Consider the following 24,713-nt stretch of genomic DNA (forward strand, 5'->3'; position numbering starts at 1 on the left):
TACAGTTGGCCTCCTGGGCTGTGAGTGCACACTGCTGGCTCATGTCAAGCTTCTCATCAACCAGCTCCCTCAAGTCCTTCTCTGCAGGGCTGCACTCAGTCACATTATCCCTCATCCTCTATTGAAATTGGGAATTGCCCCGACCCAGGTGTAGGACCTTGCACTTGGCTCATGAGGCTCATAAGGTTCTCACAGGCCCACCTCTCCAGCCTGTCCAGGTCCCTCTGGATGACATCCCATTCTTCCACTGTGGCAACTGCACCACTCAGCTTGGTGTCATCTACAAACTTGCAGAGAGTGCACTCAATCTCGCTGTCAATGCCATTGATGAAGATATTAAATAGCACTGGTCCCGGTATGGACCCCTAAGGGACACCACTTGTCACGGATCTCCATCTGGACTTTGAGCCATTGACCACTACTCTCTGAATACGACCACAAGGTTCCTATTGGTTCCTCTGGTAGAAGTCTGTAGGCCTCACCAGGTTGGGAAGTTTACCCTTACCCAGGCTCCTGGGCGGCAGCAGACTTCCCCGTGAGTAGGGTCTGCTCAACATATTGGACCCTCTGTCCCCCTCAGTAGAGTCTCCTACAACTATGACTCTCTTTTCCATCCTCGTGGCAGTTGTGGTAATATGGCGTGGGTGTCATTGCGGTCTCTGCCCTTGCTCTGATGTAGGTGCATCACCCTCCACTTTTTCCTCCAGTCCGCCCTCCACATTAAGAGCCTATGTGATCATTCGTACGTACGTGACCCAGAAAGGCATGCAGGGAAAATGGAGTTATGTAAGAAGTAACATTACCAATATGTCCAGAGAGACAAGCTCAAACGGTGTCACATGCACCTTCATATTCGGATAAGTAGCTCTGAGCGTCTGCAGTGACAACAAGGTCAAATGAAACATAATAAGAACCAAAAAGAGAAAAGCAGCTTGACTACACAAACCCTTGGCAAAATGAAACCAGTTTTGAAGCCCAGCTACAAAAAATATGGCCAATAGCAATTTTAATTCTCCTGTGGTGAGTAATGTCTCCTGGCACCTAGCAAGCAGTTGACATCAAGCTAGCAGATGTCAGGAAGGATGTTGAATAATCCCGTGTTTTGCAGCAGCATCAGCACATGGTCATTCTATACGCAGAATGCAGGCAGCAGTCTCCTGAGATGCCTAACTATAATAACTGACTCTTTCTGGCACCCCATGGGTGGGGCAACTATGGAGCTGGTCTTGGTAGCTCCTGAACAGGTGTAAAGGGTACGAACTATATCATTTCCCAGATCAGTTTTCAGCAGCTCCTTGAGCTTCTGAACTGAGACAGTCTCTGAGGCCCACCTGCTGTTTCCGCAAACACCAAAGTGAAGGTACTTCACTGCAGTAAGCACAAGATCTGAGCAACACCTTTCTTTGTGGAGATACCCAGTGAGAAAGTGTCTCCCCTGGATCTTGTAGAGACTCTAGCCCTTTTAAAGGGAAGTCTGCAAGCTGTGGTATAAATCCATGAGTATGATCTCTGAAATGTAGTTATTTCTTTGAAGGGTGCTAGCCCTCTCTTACAGAACTTCAGCATTCACTTCCCCTTCTGCTCTTTAGTCTACTAAACCAGAAATTATATGTTACTGTAGGTAAGTTAAAAAATACTAAAAATGGTTTGTGATCTACTAAAAATTGAGGGAGGTTTATCTAGCATGTTGGGTAACTGTGTGGACTGTGTGAAGTATTGTCTAACTTGTTTGGTCTTCTGATGGTTTGACGTGTCTTGAGTGACATAGTAAAAAACAGTTGCCATACTTAGTCATTAATGAGTGGAGGACCACATATTTCACTCATTCAGCTCATATACCAGAAATGACAGCTTATTTCAGTGTGTTATGCTGTTGCTCAATGCATTGTGCAACCACATAGGGTTTAGGACTGAACCCAGTACCTTATTAATTCAAACAGTACGGTGCCAGCCTCTGATCAAGGGGATCTAGGGACCTCATGCAGTGCCAGTGGTTTGTTTCTTTTGTTTTCTATGCCAGCAGGTGAAACATTTTTCTCTGCACAGGAGTCATGAAACTTGCTCTAGTTGGAGTTTTTAGGAGCAGGGAGTGGCATGTGGCCATATGTTTCATAGTGATAGACAAAAAAATACCTGCAAGTATATTTGCATTACTTAAGGATTTTTCTTGCCTGATATGATTATGCACTTCTTTTTCCTGTGCTTTTGCAATATCAGAAATGTCAAGTCCCTTCTATTTCTCACTGTTGTTGGGATAGTTGTGAAGTACTAAAGAGTGCTAACCCACAGATATTGACTCATGACTCTGATCACCAGTTGCCAGCCTTGAATAATTCCCAGGTTCCATTCCCTGTGCTCCCCCTCTGCACAGCTCTTAGTACATACAGATCTTTTTATGTGAACTCCCGAGCCACCTGCTCCCCTCCTCACTTGCTGCTCTTTCTCTCTCAGCATGAAATGTCTGGCTAAGGTCTTACTGGCCTGAAGGACCTAACAGCTGCTGAACTGTGGTTATTACCACAAAAAAAAGGAGCTAGGGAAGTAGAAAGACTAGTCACTTAGCTGTAATATTTTTTCTCTCCAAGTGAGGAGGCAAAGTGGTGGAGTTTGTAATTTCTTTTTCTTTTTTTTTTTTTTCTCATTTATTTGCTAAAAGGTAAGAAAAGAAGCTTTATTGAATTGTTGGCTTCATGTCTTGTCGTCCCTCCCTCCAGAGTCATCAATCTACACAGCTATTGGCAGCCCAATTGTAATTCTTCGTACCCAATAAAATTGAGTTTTTTCCTCTATAACAACAAAGAGCTTTTGTTAATTCACCCCAAACTTTTATTAGCTGTTTTTGCTAGGTATTTTGCAAGGCTTCATGTCTGTGTTTGGCTTGTGTTTTATTACATTCACCATTACCCTCTCCAAGATGCTCCTGTGCTCCCTCTCCTGTGCTTTTGTCTCCTTCCCACCACCTCTTGTCAGCTTGGGATGAAACTCCTATTTCTTGATGTTTGTCCTTGCACATGGTTGTATCAAAAAGTACTTAGATTGAATAGGCCTATGGCCAAGTAATCCAGCCAATGCCATATGACTGATAGTGGTAGACACTACCCTGTAGGTTGTAAGGACTTTGTGCCAGAGTTGAACCACTTGGAAGTATTGTGCTGCCCTCTGGCACAGTTGTCAGACAACACAGTGTGATTATTATTATCTGCATCCTTTTCTTCCTTCCCTATCTTCTTCCATTTTACAAAAAAAGACTTTTTTTCTGAATACCGTGAGACTTTGTGGAATTTGGGGCAAGGAGTATTTCTTATGAACCGATTCAATAACTCCTCCTTAAATCCTTCTTTCCTCTCCCCTCCCATAATGGAACACTCTTACTTCTCCCTTCAGTGGTTTCCCTCTCTCCTCTGACAAATAGCCTTTGAGCAACTAATCAGCATTGCTGAAAAGTGAGCCTGGACCAAAGGATTTCCTATATTTCTGATTTAGGAAATAGAGATTACAAAAAAAAGATCAGGCCCAGAGCAACAACCAGAAGGCTTTAGCTGTTGGCTAGATCAGTGGTAACCAAAGCCAGGGGGCATGCACTTCATAGGGTGCACAAGATGATCCATTGGGGTGCAGAAAGAAAATACTATAAATTCAGTAGTTACATGTAGGAGGTCCGACACAATAAGCCCGAGACTAATCCTACAGCCTCCGGAACCAAGAGTGGGAGGGAAGAGATAAAGAGATGGTTATAGAACATGTTCTGAACTGTCACAGTGAGACAAGGCTCAACTCGATCACTTCACTGGAGCAAGTGGATATGTGTCCAAATATAAATGTTTCTTACCAATGGTTGGAAAATGTCAGTGTGCAAAACAGTGAACAGTGAGTTAACATCAAATTTCTTGTGAAACTGAAGAAATCCATGACAGAAACTTTTCAATTATTGACTGAGAGTTTATGGTGAAGAGATCTCAAAGATTCAAGTTGGTGCTCAAATGAACCCATTTTCTGCCGGTAGAAAGAAGTGAACCAAAACCTATGGAGATCCTCAACAGCCTTTCAGAAAATGATTTGTGGAATGGCTTTGAACGTTGGCAGCATCATATGCAGCTGTGTGTAACTCAGAATAGAATTATTTTGAAGGTGATCATAGTTGATTCTCTTAATTTGTTAAATAAAGTCTTACAGGCACAGTGTCTGGGTTTTTTTTGCATTGGACCTTGTATAAAATGTATAAATAAATATACATCTATCAGGGATGTGTGCTCAAAATTTTCTACTGATAGGGGTATTGTTAGGCTCCTTTGAAAGGTTCATAGGTCCCATTTGATTTGAGTTAAGCTGACAACAAGACCAGCCATCCTGTTCAGAAACTGATTTTATTTGACATTTATATTATTTTAGGCTATGGCTGTAGCTATTGGTAAAGAAGCACTGCTATATAGGAGAGAAAGAAGAGAGACAGAGAGAGAGAGAGGTATCACCACCTTTTGTTCCCGTGACAGTCCTCTGTCTGTTTGTTGTCGAGGTCTTCAGTGTGGTGGGTGCACACGACATGTTGCCCGGGGAGACACATTTTATGCTCCACTGCACCAAGCCTCTTCCTCCTCATTAACATCAGAGGCAAGAGGAGGTGTCCCCTCTGTCTGCGCACGTCATGCAGAAACCTCTGAAGGTCTATGAGGGGCTTTTATATTAGTTACCCCCCAAATGCTAGGCAAAGCGCTCATGGATTGGTCAAGCATGGCTTCTCCTCTGCTCCTGATTGGCTAATTTTTGGGAACTCAGTTCTAGGAATGAAGCCTACCTTTCATCACATCTCAGATGCAGTTCTCATTTTCACAGCAACCAAACCACAAAACATAATGTTTGGAACACTCTAGCCAATCCAAACCGAAAATATTTGGGACTTTCTAAGAGAAACAGTGTTTCACAGGCATGCAATTAAAAAAGTTTGGAGACCACTGATCTACATTACCACAACATGCCTCCCCTTCCACACTGGACATTTTCAGTCCAAGGAGACGACAGAACCAGCCACTGCAAGTGTACTTTAAACTTGGCTATGAACAGAAAGATCTTAGAGACAGGAGGGCCACATGAAAAAGAGATAACCAGGGATAACACCCCTGATAACCTGGTTTCTGCATGTACACAAGCTAGAGGCTATTACTATATTTGCCTGGTGGACAAGCAGAACTTCAAGGGTCAGCATGAGTCAATGTTTCCCAAGCGGTCATTTTCTGTTTTGAAGGTGATCCTCCGAAGTTCTGAACATGGACACTGATGGATGGTAATCTCTGTTATAGTCAATGTGTACATATGAGTATTTTCCAGTATAAGAACATAAAATTTAGTACCACTTAGAAATCAAAAATTAGGCCTGAGCCCTGTATATATTAGGCTGTATACAAAAAGCTACACCACCACCAGGGAGAAGGGCTCTGGAGCAGAGGAATCGTGAAGAGGGACTTTGCTTAAAGGAGCAAGACTGTGGCAGCAAAAAGTGTGGCAAGGGAGAGGGTTCTCCAGCCCCGTTTCCAGAGTGGATGACATGGAGGCAGCTCCGACTCAGCGTGGGAAGGGACAGGAATCACAATGGTCAATACCCCTCACGTACAAGAGCAGCCTCCATGAACACGAGCGACCAGTAGCGCTGTGAACAGGACAGGCAAGCAGGAAATGGTGCAGCAGTTTGTGCAGGCAGTTCACGAAAACAGAGCATGCAGGGAGGCATGTCTTTGAAGGGGGTATTCCGCTGGCCGAGTGAGACTCCTGAGCTAGCAGCACCCAAGCACATTCTGCGACCACCTGCACAGGTCAAGGACACTCGTCCTACCTGACCCTCAAGGCAAAATGGTGGGAACTCATCTCAGAGCAAAGGCATCAGCTACGTCTGGGGAGTCTGCACCACTACCCCAGCGGTGGCCAGTGCTCTACCTAGATGGAGCTGCTGAGGGCAGAGGCTGTGGTGCAGACTTCAGACTGCAGACTCCTGGAGCAAGGGTGGGAGTGTGTGCAAAAGGTGTGCCCAGGAGGAGGAGCTCCTGCAGCAGGTGGCTGAGCTACAGGAAGCAATGAGAGGGCTGCACAACATCATGGAGGCTGAGAAGGCATTAGATATGTGGTTCCAAGTGCAGCTCTGCAGCCCACAGCCGAACAGCCATAAACTCCCCCACCAGCACACAAAGAGGGAGGAATAATGCAGCAGAACTGATGCTTACAAGGGCAAGGACCAGCAAGAAGAAGAGGCTTCCCTGAAGTCAGAGGTGTCCTTGCAGAACCATTTCACTTCTCTGCATCAGACAGAAGAGGAGACACCCATCAATCAGCAGAGACGCTGGAGCCAGTAAGGCAGCCTGATTTGCTCCCCAGACAAGAACCAGCTTAACAAAGAAAAGGCAATAGGTGATAGTAGTAGGAGAATCTTCTGAGAGGTAGAGAGGCACCCAATTGCCAGCCTGACCTGCTCTCCAGAGAGGTGTGTTGCCTACCAGGGGCTCACACCAGGGATGTCACCAAGAGGCTGCCAAGCCTTTTACAACCCACTGACTCCTATCTGCTGCTATTGTTTCACATGGGTACCAGTGATACAGCCAGGAGCAGTCTGAGGGGTATTAAACTAAACATCCCAGAGGAGGGGAATCTCAGTCCATCCCAGTTTGATGCCAGTGACATCAATAGATGCCCAGAGCCTGAAGAAGGATCGCAGGTCAGCAGGAAGGCACCTGAAGAGCAACACAAAGGATTTGCAGCCAGAAAGACAGCTCCACAGAGGCACAACTTAAGTGCCTCTATGGAAACACATATAGCATGAGGAATAAAGAAGAGGAGCTAGAGACATGCACACATCTGCAGGGCTATTACCTCATTGGCATCATGAAGACATAGTGGGGTAGATCCTATGATTGGAGTGTTGAGATGGAGGGATACAGGCTCTTTAGGAAGGAGAGGTAGGGGAGACCGGGACGGGGTGTCACTTTCTATGTCAATGATCAGCTGGAGTGCATGGAGCTCCACCTGAGGATGGATGAGGAGCAGACCCAGTCTGGAGCACATTACTGCCAAACAATGGGGCACGTTTCCCACCAGCAGATGCCAGTGTGAAGGCAAATGCTCGCTTAGCCAGCTGTTGAGCGTGCTTGTGGACTGCCGAGTGGCACATGCCTGAATAGAATGTGGTTCCTCTGCTTCGGGCATGAGATCAAGTCTGGAAGAGGAGGTCAATGAGAGCCTTAAGGGATCTGACTGTGTGCTGGTCTTGAGGCTTTACAGAGTGACTTCAGCTCTGTCACCAAAGTGGCATGAGGATGGGCTTATATCAAAGACATCCATTTTGGCTCACACATAATAGGTGAATCAAGCTGAAAAAGCACTGAGGAGAAGAAGCTTTAACCCTTCTCTGCTTCCTTGCAGGGTCTGGAAAGGGGAGTCAGTCACCAAGCCATCCTTGGATGTGTACATGCAGCTCCTTGTCTAGCCCGCTTTCCAGTCAGTCCAACTCCCCAGTGGTGTTCAGACAACATCCTCCCACCACCCCACTCCTTCTTTGAGGCTTCTGGCAGTCCTGGGGTTTCCTGGGTGGAGGCTGCAAAACACAGAGTGTCCAGGGCAGACTCCAGAGGAAACTTTCATATGGCACTTGGAATGTCCCCCGTAACTGCTGGCTCCTGCTGCTCTTTGTCCTGCCAGCCCTGGGGAAGTTTCTGAATCCCTTGGCTCGAATATGCCCCCCACGTGGATGGGTTAAAAATCCATAGTCAGCTCAGTTAATGTCAAATAGATTGTTACTTAGGAAACAAAGCACCAGAAAGTATGTTACTCATTAACTGCCCTCTCTTGCCCTGACTGTACCTCTCAGGCACAGTCTCAGGAAGAGAATGTGCACCATGGATTGCTGTCTTCCAGCTTTTGTGGACACTGCACAGACCCTTCTTTACAAAGGTAGGTGTTGATGTATGTGTTGTATCACTAGGGCAGCTATCCTGTTCTTCCATCAGTGCTTCCACTATTTAGGCTGCTGTGTGATTTGTTTGGGTTGATTTTTTTTATTTAAAAAAGAAAAATCTACAAGTACAGACTGTGATGGCTTGTTAATAATACAGTGCCTCTTTCTGTGCAGGGATGCCTCAGAACTTGTCTGAATCCTGCCAAAAGCCTTTTTTTAAAATAACGAGCTTTTTTTTTTTTTTTTTGTAATACAACAAACCAAAACCACATCAGCTCCACACTACGTTCATTTGTGCAGGTTTCTGTTCACCACACATTCTAACAGTGAAGCTACAAACCCTGGAGTGGAGAGGTGGTGGGCAGAATGGCGTCTTGTAGAAATGCCACCAAGATACAAGGCTGACAGCAACACAGACAGGCATTGCTGTTGCTACTTGCATAACTTAATGAAACAAAGACCATTACAGCAAAATTTCTCAAGAACTAATTTCTGCCTTGTGCCATGGCCCAAAGTATATTTTAACAGTTTGCTGGCCTGCTCTTTCTGCCCTACCTCTTGCACAGTCTGGCTCTCTTCAGTCCTAGCTTCCCTCTGCTCTCCTCAGCCTGTACTTTCCTCTTTCACTCCATCAAGGATGATGAGCCAAGTAAGGAACTGCAACCGGAGCTGCAACAGGAGGCAATGCCAGCCAGTAAGGAGAAAGATAGTTATCTATAGGACATTGCAACATATTGTGGCTTGGTGCCAGGTACAATACACGTCAGATAGAAATATCTTTCATGCTGCTTCTTAGCTATGAGGAGTTAATGTATGTTTTAACTTGTGCTTCAGAGATTCCCCATTGCTTCAGAGAGGCATAATTTCTGGCAGAGCATGACATTTATTTTTCATTATGAAGCTGCAGTAACATGATACCAGTGTGACAGCTGTAGGAGTCTGAAGATAACTGAAGCATCATGATGGGTCCTGAGTAATGTTATAGAGTAATGTTATACCCGTGGTTGTAATGTTCTGTGGAGAAGATAATTTTTAGCCGTTTGCATGTATTTAATTCTTTATAATAATTCAACATGCAGTTAATTTGATGTTCTGTCCCTGTGACCAATTCTTTAATTTGGTGCATATTGCTACAATTACGATATTACATGAGACTTGGCTTTAAAATAAGTTTATAAACAGCATTTGGAATTTTAATTATGAAATTTAAGTGACTACTGTCAGTGGATGGGAACCCTGTGCTTAAGTATGAGGAGCACAGCTCACTAAAATTGAGATATGCTTATGCATGTTTCCACTTTTAGGGGCACTTGTTTCAAGTTTCCAGACATTTCCTCACATACATGAAAGGCATTTTAAAATGATAGCTAAGGTTCTCATGCAGTATCTTGATTGAGGAATCTAGAATGCTTGGAAAAGGCTCAAAATCACAAGAACTGGACAGACTCATGATTGGGTAGGACTAAATTCAGGGCTGGGAAAGACGCAAGACGAGAAAGTAACTGTGGCCAAGTCCCTTCAAGGCTGTCATGCCAAAGCAAGCTATTGTACAGTTGGCCATGGGTACTAGCCCTGCTGGAGAAGAAGGACTCTCCCAACTAAAATGTCCCTTGTGTCAGCCTAGGGTTCCTTGCCAGGAAAGCCTGCACTCCAGCAGCCTCAGTTCTACAGAGCAACAGTGCCTGTTCCAGCATTGAAATTTTGGAGAGATGCGATTCCCAAGGAAAGTATTTCCTTATCACACCATCATATTTAATAAAACAGCTCCAAAGAATCAGCGTGGATTATTTTTTTCAATGTGATTTTTATTAGTACTCTATTCAGCCCAGCAGATGACAGCACGCAAACCATGCAAAGTGTAAATATTTACAGATCATGTTCAATGGTATTTAGTACTCTGCAAGTATACTGTCAACATTTCTACCCAGATTCTTTCCTAATCGCAGCATGAAAGTTGGCAGATGCATGTCCTCTGTGAAATGATAGTTACGGAAAAAATGGTATCAGGCTAAATAGGTTCTTGGCTTAATTAGACTGGAATTATACCAGAAGTGAATCTGGTCCACACCAAGTTAAAACTCTGTTATAGGAGCTAGTACCTACCACAAGCAGAGCTGGAGGGACGATGCTTCCAGGGGGACAGCTCACCCAAGTAGGCTGAGAACCTTTCTTGGCACTGGTTGGAAAGGGCCATTATGATGCGGGGCAGGGAGGTTCAACCTTCCATGTGTTTTAAGGGATGTAGTTCCATCCTATTATGTCTTTTCTTAGATATAATTGGAGATATATGACTACTCTTTGCATTGCATCAACTGGCTAAGTTTATGTGAATAGTCCAGAAGAGCAAATATTCCCTATCCCAGTCATTAAAACAGAAGTGTGTTATTTCTTAAACACCGACCTTCCTTTTGATCTCTAGCTCAGTCAGTGCAAAATCCTTGAATGGATTAATGTTTGAGACATAGCTTCAATATATTGGAGCCATTTCTGTTTAAACTAATATCCTAAAATCTCCTTTCCTGCACCTCCAGCGCTATCCCCTTTGACAGCATTTCATTACATTCCATAATCTCTGTTCTACTGACAATCTGGAATAAACACAAACCAACTGAAATCTCAACAGTGGCTTAGCCTTCATTTATAGTTTATGAAAACCTGCTATTGCAAGCATGCGTTAGCACCAGTTTTTTCACAGGACACATGTAAAGTTGCAAAGTTCTCTAAACACTTCAAAATCATGTCCTCCGGGATTCTCAAAGGAAATAGCCTGAATGACTGGTATTCTTCGTGCATCATAGGGAAAGAGGTGAGTGAGGGCACATTTATGACATCTCATTCGCTTTCTGTGTTCACAGCTTTTTGAGTGCTTGTGCTTTCCTGTTCCATATCTTGGCTTCTCCATGTTCATTTTCTTTTCTCCTGAGACTGTTTTTCCCAGAAATGTTCTTTTTTTCCCACCACGCCAACCCTAAAGCCCATGTGCCCTCCCGCTTTGACTTCATATTATCTCCTCTCATTGTTGTGTTTTGTCCTGCCAGGTAATCTGTTCTACACCAGACAGTCCTCCTCCCCTCTTCAACTGTCTCTTCTAATTATCTTAAATTGCAGGGCTTCCTTCTCCTTCTTCCTTCTATTAAAAGGAGGAGAGGGAATATTTCAGTAGATTTCACTATCCTACATGACTGATGGAATGATTTATCTGCACAATATATACAAACAGACATGCTTTAAATTGAGTCCTTAATGTGGAGAGCTGGCCAGCTCTACATTTTGACTACTTTTAATTAACTGGTGGATCATGGTATCAACTCCTCCTCAACGCTTATTTTGAAAAGCAAATTTGTATGTTTGGGATGTGTGAATAATTTCAGCATTACTTTCATCTATAGTCAGATTAGCAGCTGAAATCCTTACATGATCTGCAGTAGCAACTGCTTCTTACCTTCTCAATTCCAGAAATCACTACGTAAAGCATCTTACAGTATGGACTGCATCTGTATGTGCACAATTCTGTTTTCGGCACCTTTTAGTGATGATACTTCTTTGGGCAAGCTGAAAATAACTCAAAGGAGCTGAATTCAAGAGATAGCATGCTTGCTCTAGAATGGGCACCCATGACTTAAAGAAGTCCTGCATGTATTGACATTTCATGGAATCTGCTCCACACATCAGAATGTGTTTCAGACCTGTATATTATATATATGTTGTATATATATGTATATAATATGGTATACAAAAGCTTCACAGCTCCACTCCAAGCAGCTGTGGGCTGCTGATGTGCCAACTTCTGGCATAGACAATAGCATTAAAAATATTAAAACAAACAACAAGGAGTTGATTTCTGCTATTTGAGTCAATATTTAATTCAGCAGCATTCGCTGCTTAAACAACGCTGTTGACAGTGCACTATCACACCTAGTAAACCAGACTTGCATGGTTTACATGAGAAAAGTTATGCTTAGATTATGGTAAACAGCTCTGGTTTTCGTAGTCCAGGTTAGCAAGAAGCTGTTAGCCTGTACATTTTTCTAATTTTTACTTCTTGGGGGCAACTATGGAAGTGTGGATTCAACGAATCTAGCCGCTCTTCCTCTACTCATTGCAAAAAAATCTGTGACATTTGCTTGCAGAAAACATGGGCAAAACATGTTGACATTAAACTGAGCTTTACCAAAAAAAGACACTCCTGCTGCTGTGCCACAGCTTGTGGAGGTGGTGGATGCTGGAGTTCAGGTGACAAAATCTTAGAAGAACGCAAACTGACTACAGTTTCTCACAGGTGTATCCTGCACCAAACACTAAAACACACAGATCGTGGAATCATAGAATCACCAGGTTGGAAAAGACCTCTTGGATCATCGAGTCCAACCATTCCTATTTGCCAATAAACCATGTCCCTAAGCACCTCATCTGCCCGTCTTCTAAATACCTCCTAGGATGGTGATTCAACCACCTCCCTGGGCAGCCTCTGCCAGTGTCCGATGACCCCTTCTGTGAAAATTTTTTTCTGAGATCCAGTGTGAACCTCCCCAGCGCAGCTTGAAGCCATCCCCCCTTGTCCTATCACCTGTTGCTTGGGAGAAGAGGCCAGCACCCTCCTCTCTACAACCTCCTTTCAGGCAGTTGTAGAGAGCAATAAGGTCTCCCCTCAGCCTCCTCTTCTCCAGGCTAAACAACCCCAGTTCCCTCAGCTGCTCCTTGTTAAGACTTGTTCTCCAGCCACTTCACCAGCTTCATTGCTCTTCTCTGGACACGCTCCAGAGCCTCAACATCCTTCTTGCAGCAAGGGGCCCAGAACTGAACAGAGTATTTCAGGATCTTAAGCTGTGGCATACGTTTTGGACCATCTGGCTGGACCGCTGGGCTGAGACCCATGGCATGAGGTTTAACAAGGCCAAATGCTGGGTCTTGCATTTGGGGCACAACCCTCTGCAGCACCACGGGCTTGGGGAAGAGTGGCTGGAAAGCTGCCTGGAGAAGGACCTGGGGGTAATGGTTGACAGCGACTGAACACGAACCAGCAGAGTGCCCAAGTGGCCAAAAAGGCCAATGGCATCTTGGCTTGTATCAGAAATAGCGTGGCCAGCAGGTCCAGAGAGGTTAGTCTACCCCTATACTCGTCACTCGCGAGACCGCACCTCGAACACTCCCCGCAGCTAAAGTGGCAGCTCCACCCCTGACGGGGCGGGTCTGCCAGCTGTCTGTTCCGCGTGCGCGGCGCCCGCTCTCGCCCCCGTGCCACGCCGCTTCCGGGGCGACGAGCACAGTCCGCGCGTGGCGCCGGGGGGGAGGGGCGCGGGGCGGTGCTGCGCGAGGGGTTCCGCCCATTCCTCGGGGCGGCCGCGCGCGGGGTCTGGGGTGGTGCACAGGGTGTGCGGTGAGCTGCGCGCGCGGGGCTGCTGGGGGCGGGAGGGTAGCTCGCAGGTTCGCGACTGATTCGGAGCCCCCTTGGCGCTCACGCCGCCGCTGCCCTGCGCGTGCGACCGCGGGGGGGCTCCGTTCTGGGGGCGGAGCTCGCTCGCTGTAGTTGCGGGGAGGGCGCTGCCTCCAGAGGAGCCATCGGGCCGTATGGACCGCCTCAAAAACCCGGTGTCTGTCGCAGCTCGCCCTTACGCCCTGCATCACAGATAGGTAAAGTGTCTTGTGTGTGAATAATTCATGTCGATTGAGATTACCTTTGCAAGTAGAATCCTGCTTTGTGCGGTATCTTACTACGACAATTTTGGCCTTATCCTTCCTGAAGTGAAGGTTTTCGGTAGGTTTGACAGGGCAAGGTGTCAGCTGGAACCCGGTGAACGGTAGGAAGAATGAACTCTGCTCTTTGGCCGTGCTCTCAAATACAGCATCCTGTGGGGATGTCCTATTGCAGTGGATCTTGTTCTGGTGGATTCAGTGAATCCCTTAACTTTGCCCTCTGCTGTCTCCCAAACTTTGTCTTATAGGATTGGCAATGCAGAATCCTATCTCAGGATCCTGTCAGGTAAGTTGCCTTCATGTCCTACACATTAGCTGTCTGAATCCCTGCTAGGCTTGGTCATGCAATAACACTCTTGTTTCCTGATAACGTGAGTAGTTGACTGCTTACTGGAGGAAAAAACTCACAGGAATACTAATCCTCCCCACATTGAGCATGCTTGCAGCCTCGCTGAGTGAGGTGACCTTACTGTTAAGTAAGCATTAGGTGCTCGTTAGACCTCAGAGGGTTTGCAGCTTTGAAAACTAGTCTATAAGATGCATGTTGATGAAGTGTCTTTCTCTCAAAAGTGCATGTATCTCTGTATTAATCTTACTTATCTACTGTAATTTTCTGTTACTATATATGTGAATGCAGTCCGTTACGTTGTAATGGATAGTTTAAAGGGAATCTGTCAGTTTTTATTAGCTTCCACACCTGTAGTAGATTAATGCATTTGGTGTGCACATTACTGCTTGGTTCTGGGATATATACTATATGTATATATATAGTACTTTTCTGGGGGAAATTCCCAGCTGTTTCCCGCTTGACATGTTGGTGCAGACATCTCTATTTTTTGTTTTAATTGCAAATTCTCTGCTGGATTTAAAAACCTGTCTGCTAGAAAACAGACATCACATCTGGTTGTCTGCTATTGAAATTCTAATTAGCATATATGTGCAACCTGCAGCCTCTGCCTTCTGAGGGAAGGCTCCTGAGCAGACTTTTCAAAAGCGGGAGTAATATGCAAGCAAAATTTCAGGCTTCAGTGATGAAAAAACTCCATTCTGAAGGCCTGATAATGTATTCAAAGTATCTGGCTGCCTGCCCTGGATTACAGGGTTAGGTAATGTACTTTCAAATGTTGTAGGTGACTTTTTCAGTTGTATGTGGCTGGCTAAATTTTCAAGGGAAAATGCTGCAGGGGCATTAAAGATGGAACATGTTTTCTTAAAGCAGTGCATGCTGGAAGTGTCCAAAGCTTTGCTTAAGGAAACCATGACTTGATTTGTTAGGGTAGAGTTTCTTGCCTACTTTTTTTTTTTAAAAAAAGTCATGGATAAAATTTTTCTCCATGAAGCTTTTTGTATGCAGTTCTGATGAAGCGTCCCTGTCCTCTGACACTGTTAACTGAGCACATGCTCCATCATAGAATCTCTTGGTTGGAAAAGACCTTTGAGATCATCAAGTCCAATCATACCTGTCCGCTGTCCAATCATATCCCTGAGCAGCTCATCTACTTGTCCTTTAAATGCCTCCAGGGTTGGCAACTCAGCCACCTCCCTGGGCAATGCCCAATAACCCTTTCGGTGAGAAATTTTTCCTGATGTCTAATCTGAACCTCCCCTGCTGCAGCTTGAGGCCATTTCCTCATCCTAACACTTGTACTTGGGAAAAGAGGCCAACAACCATCTTGCTACAACCTCCTTTCAGGTAGTTGTAGAAAGTTATGAGGTCTCCCCTTGGCCTCCTTTTCTCCAGGCTAAACAACCCCACTTCCCTCAACTGCCTCGCATAAGGCTTGTTCTCCAATCTCTTCACCAGCTTAGTTGCACTTCACCGGACACTCACCAGTGCCTCAATATCCTTCTTGTAGTGAGGGGTCCAAAACTAAACACAGTATTCAAGGTGCGGCCTCACCAATGCTGAGTGCAGGGACACAGTCACTTCCTTGGTCCTACTGGCCATACTGTTTCTGATACAAGCCAGGATGCCATTGGCCTTCTTGGCCATTGGACACACTCGTATTCACCTGATTGTCAACCAACACCTCCAGGTCCTTCTCTGCCAGGCAGCTTTCCAGCCTCTCTTCCTCAAGCCTGTAGACCTGCACAGGGCAGTTGTGTCCCAGGTGCAGGACTCAACATTTGGCCTTGTTGAACCTCATACTGTTGATCACAGCCCATCAATCCAGCCTGCTCAGATCCCTCTGTAGAGCCTCCCTACCCTCGAGCAGATTGACACTTCCTCCCAGCTTAGTGTCATGTACAGACTTTAAGGGTACGCTCAGTCCCTTAATCCAGATCGTTGATAAAGATATTGAACAGAACTGGATCCAGCACTGAGCCAGGGGGACACCACTTGTTACCAGCCTCCAACTGGATTTAACTTCATTTACCACCACTCTTTGGGCATGTCCGTCCAGCCATTTTTTAACCCAGCAGAGGGTGTGTTTGTCCAGGCCAGTGGCATCCAATTTCTCAAGCAGAATACTGTGAGAAATGGTGTCAAAGGCTTTGTTAAAGTCCAAGAACGCTACATCCACAGTCTTTCTCTCGTCCATGAAGCGGGTAACCTTGTCATAGAAGATCACGTCAGTTTGACAGGACCTGCATTTCATAAACCCATGTTGACTGGGCCTGATCTGATTGTCCTGCGTGTACTGTGTGATAGCACTCAAGATTATTTGCTCCATGACCTTGCCCGGCACTGAGGTCACACTGACAGGCCTGTAGTTCCCCAGATTCTCCCTTCAATCTTTCTTGTAAATGACTGTAAGTTTTCCCAGCCTCCAGTGAAGGAGGACTATATGTCATTATCCACACTTGAACGCAGTTTTATAAACTGAAAGCACCATAAAGGATATCCAGCAAGAGTTCATGTCAGTATATTTGCACTGAAAACTTACGGGGCACTTGAATGCGGGAGAAATGAACTTGTGGCTCTCCTGTGTTGCCACAAACCAGGTAGTTTTTGGCTGCTGCTACTTCATCCTGGATGATGTGCATGTTCTGAGTGATTCTGGGTTTATCACTTTGAGCAGTCGTGTAGATGGCTGTGCGTCACCCACGTGCATTTCCTCACAGCCCTTTTCTCCCTATGGAGATCTTCTATATTGCCTGCATGCATGTGCTGAACAGTAATGTTCAGATCCATCTGCTCCGACTTGTTTCTGCTGTCATCAGTGGACCCCATATACAAGCATGTCCAGGCACTGCTAATGTCTTTTTCAGATTGTTTTTGCTCTTTGATTGTTCCTTTGTGTTTGATACAAACTTCTACTAGCAAGAGCAGTTTTGCACAGGAAAGTTTTGTCAGAGGAAAACACAGTCAATTCACTAGCACTTGCATGCAGATCCTCAGATGCTATGCGTTGCTATGGCTCCTTTGCAGAGCAATACCAATCCACACTAGCCATTTGAATTGTTTAAATTGGGATTGGGTGCCTTTCAGAAGGAGGTGTTCATCCATATGAACACAGTGCTGGTACAAAGTTCACTTGCATGGTATCTTACTTAGTAAGATACCCTGTCTACCTCCCAGACACCCATCCCAACACAGTAATTGCTGGATGAAACTCCGTGGCTGTACCAGGAGCCAAACTAGATGATCTTTGTGTCTTTTTGTCTTTCTACCCATAAAAGGATTCAGACAGCCAGATCCCTGCTGAGTGCACTTTTGGTGGATGCCATCTGACACTGTTCTGGCTCGGCAAGGTTACTTCCCTTCCTGGCTTCCAGGCTGTTCTGCAGGTGTAACCCTTTGTCATACCCCACTTGTCAATGGATACCCAGTCTGTTTGGGTCTGGGAAGGACTCCCAAAAGGCTGCTGTCTTTGACTGGGAAGCAAGGAAGTCCTGTGAAGTAAACTGTGATTGAATCCTTTTTCTCTGGACTCTAGCAAGCACTTAAAACATTTGTTCCTCTTGTCAATTCTGCTCCATTGGACTGAAGTTCTGGATCCATTTGTACAACTTAGACTTTGAGGAGTCAGTGGAGCTTGTAAGCTGACAAGGTAGGGTGTAAGGAAGATGCTGGTGCTGCAGGTACAGTAGCAGTGCTGAAAATGGGTGGAAGCAGGAGCTGTTTGTGCACTTCGGAAATGTTCACAGGTTTTGACTGCTGGCAATCCAAGGAGATCTCCATGCTGGTAAGGTGCCCAGGGTGTCTGTGATACAGCAGTTCATCCAGGAGACGACAAGATATCTCTGCTGTGGTACAGGGCTCCCTTCTTGAAGGAGTGTTTGCGTGGACATTGCAGCATGTTCTTGTGAATAACTTATCCAACAAAAGTAAGCGGCAAGAACTGCAGAAGTGGGTTTTAATGCTCAGTGGAAGCATATGTGTGTGGGGTTGGTGTGTGGAGCTGCACTTAACTGCTTGCTGTTGTGCTGTCTGGCTTCCTTGTTGCTTTGGTTCTTTAGTTTTATTCACAGAAACCCTGCATTGGTTGATGGCTTTGCTGTGCTATTATTGTGATTATCGCTGAAATGAGGTTTCCCCTAGGCAATTTTGAATGTTGAACAGCGTTGATGCCAAAACTTCTGGCAGTCTTCCGTTGCCTCTGCTGGCCTTGTTTTTCTTTGCTATCATGGGCTTGGCCTTAAGAATCAGATCTTGGACATCAGTGCTGGGAATTGGGGGTGCTGCTGCACTGACAGTGAGTTGGTGCTTTGCAGTATCACTGGACAGGGTGGAACTGAAATGTAGTCCCCCATAGTTGCATCACTATGGTGGGGGAGCTAATTTTGAAATGCACTTTACAGAACATGAGATCTTTGGAACGGCAGTGTGTGATCCTGGAGTTTCCATGACATCCTTTCCTCCCAGTTCATGCAATAACTTGTCAACTATTTGGAAGGCACATTGGGTGCTTGTTTATGTGCCCAATGTGGAATAAAAAAAACAGAACAGAGGGCAGAGAGCCAGGGATATGGGTACTTACTTATTTGCAGCAGCTGGACCATTCCCCAGCTGGACCCAGGGTCCATCTGTACATCTTGCATCTGCTTGAAGAACCAGCTGTGTCCTCCATTTCAACAGGAGGTTAGGTCTGTGCAGTCAGTGTGGTTTGCAGCTGCATGCCTCTGTACATTGCCACAGCTCCTATCACCTTTTCATGGAGAGTCTCAGTTGAGTTGTGTTCAGTAAAGGACAAATAAATTGTGCTCTCCATATGTGGCTATGGAGTGTCTTAAGCTCCCATAGCTATCATCATTATTCCCTTAATACACAGAGAGGGAAGGGGTGGTTGTCTGTGTACAAGGGCACAGACATTTATTGAGACATTCAGCAAGTCCTCTTCACAACCATCACTGCTAATTACGGTGCTCTGGCCTCTGACTGCCCAGGAGCGTATTGGAATTGCTTTCCCTGAGCTCCAGCTGACTTGGTGCCGGGCCTGGAGAACTGCTTATGCAATAGTTCATTGGAACACATGAGCGCATGTGTCAGATAGAGAAGTTGCATTGGGTTTACATCCATTTTATTAAAAAAATAAAGGGACAGAGAAAAAGAAGTGATTTGATGAAATTTGCATTGAATTTTGCCTGTATATTTGTGTTGGACTTATATTTTTTGGCTTGAGGAGACTTTGCAGCACTTTAACTAAATCTGTGTTTAAATCCACTTAAGTTAAACTCGCACTACAACTTGTCTGTGGAGACCAGGTTGAAAGCTCATTAATTTTAATAGGATTAAGCATGTTATTTTCTGAGCCATCTTCTCTATCTTCCTTGGATTGGCTTCTCTGTATTAAAAAGCAGGATAAACCTTTCCAGTCTTCCATCTCTTTGTGAAAATACTTTGACAGTCTCAGAGAAGTGATGCAGTATTTTACACATTTTTTCTATGCTTTCAGCTGTAGTCTTACTGTTTGCAGGCTTTTATTGGCTTTTGCTTCCCCTAAAGGTGAAATAATTCCTGACAGAAAAAAAATGGTTACAAGTGTTTACCTGGTAAGTTTCTTCGCTCAAATTTTTTTTTTGTTTTCCTCCCTCTGGACAGATTTAAAACTGCTGTGAAGCAAGGCCATTAGTAGAGGGAGGTTTTGTAAAAGTCAGTAGGAATTGAGCATCTGTAGATGGGTAAGGACAAAATTCATCCCTGTCCATGAACTGGGAATAAATTGAAGAACAGGAAATAAAGGTAGAAGTGTTATGAAGGCAAAGTGATTGAAGAGAAATACTGGGGATCCATTTAAGACAACCATTAATTGGAGAGGAGGCTACTTCATGCGTTTGTGCTACCTCTTAACTTGCTGATTTCTCAATGTACATCATCCCCTGAATCTTACTATTGACTATTTTTGATTTGTATGTGTTTTATTTTGTAGGATCACTCCTCTTCCTCCCTCTCCTTCATAAAAGACAAACACCACAGCAGGTATTTCTGTATGTACCTGAGATGCTCTTAATGACGCTCTTAGTAAATATGTGCTTTCATAGGAAAGTAGGCTGACTTGTAGCTCATGCACTAGTCTGGATGTCAAGAGATGATTTTCATTTCCATCTCTGACTAGTTCTTCTTATAGCTAAACACAAATTGCTCAATCTTCTCACAGCTCTTCCTCCACCTTGTGAGATCAGGAAAGGTTGGCTTATGCTCTGATCTTTTGAACTGATGTCCTGTCATACTATGGACTGACCTCTGTTACAATGATTGCTCTGGTGTATTTGTGTCAGCAAAGCTCCTTTACATCACCATCCTTTTGATGGACATTTACATCATCAGCATGTCTTTTTGCTGGCTGTAGCATCTGGACTTAAATTCTCACATCTAAGTACAGAAGGAGACCATGATGGAAAAAGACTCTTTATTTTATTTTATTTTATTTTATTTTATTTTATTTTATTTTATTTTATTTTATTCTATTTTATTCTATTTTATTTTATTTTAATTTTTTCCATAAGATAAACAGGCGAATGGCTTGTTAAGGAGGTTAGAGTTTCTAATGCGTGAGACAAGCCTAATGATAAGTTGAAATTCTCCATATCCAAGCCAAGAGCATTTACTCCATAGATCTCTACCGGCGTGGGTGCTAGTCTAGTGTTAACTTAATAAATGAGTATGCATTGCAACAAATATTTTTTCCTGCCTTTCTCAGCTGTGCTGGTCAAGCTTTCTCAGCTTTTTCCTGCCAAGATCAGTTTTCTTTTAAGTAATCATTTTTTCCCATTTCAAAGCTCTTTGTGCCCCAGCTGATGTGGAAAGATGATGTCACTACAATTTCACAGTAATTTCTGTGAATCTACATGTGGGTTTCTGACACTCTTTGACTTGATGAGGCTTAATAAAAGAGTGGTACGCTTCCCCCCTTTAAAAAGAAAACATTCTATACCCATGTTTTGTTTTTTAAAATAAAAAGAATTTGGAAAATATTAATTCATGAGCATGATAGATAGTACTGGGACTGTAGGCATGACCAACTTGAGCTGCCCCAAGCGTTGACTGAAATCCTTCTGCTAAATGAGCTTTTAGGTAATTGAGTATTTTGGGCCAAATTTGTCTGCAGAACCATATTGAAATCTTTAAGATTACTATTACAGCTGTATCTGCTTGGGCAGATTTACTTCATTATATAATTTGAGGCCATTGAAGTGAAAGTGCCCTTCTGTAAAGTGGCTCAGATACCCAAGAACTGAGTGCTGAGAGAGAAGCTGGGTTTTGTAGGGAAGCTGGGGGAGTTTGCTGCTTTCTAGGGCAGATGAAGTCTTTAATGTCTCCTCACTTGCTAATGAAACTCATCAAGATCCTTCCACTGAAGCTGAAAGTACTTTCAGCTAGGCTCTCAGGAAAATTAGTGAGAGTAAAGTATGAGCTGTTATAATAGCTTTGTTAAACCTGTGGGTGGGTGCTTGCATTGTTAAAGATGCAGCTGGTAGGGGAGGTGGTGTCTCCTTGCCCTGCTGAAGCTTATGTGTCTCAGGTATCATCGCTCTGAACTGGGAGACCGGAGCAGAACCTATTGTGATGGAGATCCCATTGTCTCCATGGTGATACACCTGAATGTTGTCTGCACTCTGCATTTTTAAGTCCTCATGGTTACTGACATTAGGATAATAATTAATGTACTTCCTGCTGACGAAAAGGTGTCTCATACAATGTTACCAGGCTTAGACCTGTACTTTCAGGTTATTTCATGCTTTCATTAAGTATGTAAATGCTCCGTAGCCAAGAACAGGTTGCACAACTCTTTTGTTGGGGATAACTAAAGCTTAATAGCTTTAGGTGTGGGCTAATCATGAGAGAGTGAAAGTGAGTTTATGTGTGGGAGACCCCTGCAACCAGCTGATGGGACTCTCCAGCAGGCAAGTTGGACTTGTTTGTCTGATGTCTAGTTCTGAGAAGCCTAAACTTTTTTAAAGGAAGAGGCTGAAGAAGTGTTTTACCTTAGGACTGGCCACCTGGGTCCTTGCTCATCTGTGTTTATAGTGTTTTCTCATCCCAGGCTTGCAGAGGCTCTAGCAGTCAACTGGATTTGGGGCAAAAGGTGGCATTTGGTAGGCATGATGAGTATATAAATTCTGGTGGAAATTATTTAGTTCTTGACATGTCTTTTGTTTTGTATCTTGATTTCATTCAGACACAAACAGTTCCACTGGTTGATTCCTGACCTGTCATGGTGTTCTGTGATCTGATGATATCAGACATATTTGTATTGGATTACATTGGAGCTGAAGTCTTCAAAACACCATTCACTTGTAGTGTGGCTTTCTCATGTTTGTCCTTACCCTTGAATTTGTTGTTGGTGCTTGGACAACGTCCTCCAGGCAGTCTCTTGACCTAGATAATTAGTGTATGCTAAGCTCATCTTTGGATCAGGGTGAGCTGATCTTTTGGTATTTTGATTTTTCTAGTTCACTGTTCTCCTTGTTACTGTATCAGAGCATCTTTGGCATAAAATCAGTAGCCAGAGTTTTCTAATGGGTTCAGTTTGTGCTGCTGCTTTTAGGTCACAACTTCTGGAGGAATAAGAATAGACTCTTGCTTTTATTTGAATGTTACAAGTTGAGAGAGAGGTTTCAGCTTTGCTTTTTCCATATTCTGTTGCTGTACTGCTGAGCAAAAATTGAAGATGGAGGTAAGCACAGAGGCAGCCAAGAATGTCTCAGAAAATATCCGTATTAGAACCCTATCTGTCCAGTAAAATACAGAACATAAGAGAGATTATGGGAGAAGATAGAGTTTTTCACATCCATGTCTTTGGTGTAAATTAAACTGATGTTTGTAGTAGTTGTAATCTGCCATGGTGAACTGCTCTGCTGAATGTATATGTCCATTGTATTCAGGTAACCTTGTAGAACAGTTTTGGAGTCCTCATTAGCAGCATCAGCATCAGACAGATAGATAGACCTTCAATATTGAGCTCAGAAAGGTTTAGAAGAATTTCCCGCTGCCTGTGCAATCCCCGTTCCATAAATAAGGGGTTCTTTGTACAAAGACATTTGTATAGAAAGCTTTGAGGAGCTCAAACCAAGCTTATTTTGCTTTGAACTATTAATCAGTTAGCATCAGGACTCAAGACTTAAATGGGTTACTCTAAAACTGAAAAGAAGGAACCTAGAACAAGGCAGGAGAGCACAGGTGCAGCACTGTTGCTGTATAGGAGACAAGACCCAAGAGCTGGGCTGAAGCATTTCCACAGATGCTGGCTTGGCAGCCATGGTCATCCGTGAGAGTAAGCACAGGAAATAATGTTTTCCCTCTAGGTTCTGATGACTCATAAATTTAAATTCAGGTTGATACATGACTTGAAGGCTATGAAGAACCTACCACAGGAAAGACCAGCAAGGATGTGGAGAGCTGCTACTGCATTTGATTCTCTCTTTGTTTGGAAAAAATAGACTTGGCTAAGCTTTTCCACCCCCCTTGCCCTGTGATTTCCACTTCTTTCAAGCTGTCAGAATCACAAAGCAGGGAGGCATGTGTCAGCAACCTCACTTGGTATTGCTCTAGGTGTCTTCCTGGCTTTGAGAGTTAGAGAAGAATCTTTTTATTTGTGCTAACATATATATGGTGAAAACTTCCCAATATCATATCACATCGTGATAATCTGGAATGTCTTTTTGTTGCATTTCACCTGGCAGACCTTCCTTATAAAGCTACCTTTGTTTTTTAACTGGCGTTCTTAGCTTAAAAAGAAATCTCCTATAGTCTAGGAGCCCTCAGGTAGTTTTGCTTGTGAGGGTAACCTGAGGTGGAGGCACGTATCTTTTGGTTATTTTTTTTTTTTTTCATTTGTTTAATTCTCCATGTTTTGGGAGTGGTGTTGACCTTGCGAAGATGCTGTTCCTGTGTTCTGCAGAGCCTTGGCCCTGTGTAGTATAATGCAACTTTGTCAGCATGGAGCTGAAAGTGCTATGTACTCATGAAATTTCATGTTTTGTCTAAGTGTGATCAGAGTTTTTTGCCCAAACTTGGCATTCATGTCTTTGAAAACGACTTTAAGGTGTTTGCTCTATTCATGAAGAGCATCTTGAAAGTCCTGGTCTATTATGTTTGGCCATTTATAAGCAGAAGAATGGATTTTCTTGCTGAGAGTAATATGTAGCAGCTACAGAAATACTTCAGCAGCTGCAAGCTTCTTCTAAAAAGCATCATTTCCATGCCAGTCTTTGAGAAGATACAGCAGCCTTCTCAGAGGCTGTCTGCTCAGTGACGTTGGATTATTCCTTGCTGTCTGGCTTAATAATTCCCATCTAAGTTAGTCACATTTGAATTTAAAGGGTCCATTAGGTGCACCGAGTGAGGATGTTGTCTCTGTCCTTTTGACTTCATCATTTGCAGCTGTTGGTGTACTGTGGCACATTCTTTGAAGCTTGTAAATACAGCTGTAGGCATGACAGTCATCTTCTGATGGGGTGTGTGTCATGCAGATTGATGGGCGATTTAGCCATAGATGGGAACTACACTACAAACTGAAGAGGTGGCTCATATTTAGGAGAGGAAAAGATGTATAACTTTAGCGCTGCCTAGTTAAAATGGTTTTGCTTATTGACTGTTATTCTTAACAGATTCCAGTGTAATCTGTGGACTGTTTGGTTTTGTAGGATTTTTTAAAATCTTTTTTTTTGCAAACACTTATCTGGAGAAACATCAGAAAAG

At 44.0% G+C, this 24,713-nt stretch overlaps 1 protein-coding gene across 10 annotated transcripts in view; it reads left to right on the plus strand.

Moving 5' to 3' along the window:
- Positions 1–7,904: 7,904 nt before the first annotated feature.
- C5H11orf24 (chromosome 5 C11orf24 homolog) overlaps positions 7,905–24,713 on the plus strand; it is a 30,017-nt gene continuing 13,208 nt past the window's right edge. For 2 of the 10 annotated variants that reach the window (XM_054068049.1, XM_054068041.1), the window contains exon 1: positions 13,317–13,564. Coding sequence is in view for 1 of the 10 variants with exons in the window: in XM_054068050.1 (XP_053924025.1) it covers positions 17,293–17,318 (26 nt within the window). In the remaining 9 variants the exon portion in view is untranslated. The other 8 variants (XM_054068050.1, XM_054068043.1, XM_054068047.1 and 5 more) reach the window with 8 other exon arrangements.

Source organism: Cuculus canorus, chromosome 5 (assembly GCF_017976375.1).
Source record: "Cuculus canorus isolate bCucCan1 chromosome 5, bCucCan1.pri, whole genome shotgun sequence".
NCBI classification, from domain to species: Eukaryota; Metazoa; Chordata; class Aves; order Cuculiformes; family Cuculidae; genus Cuculus; species Cuculus canorus.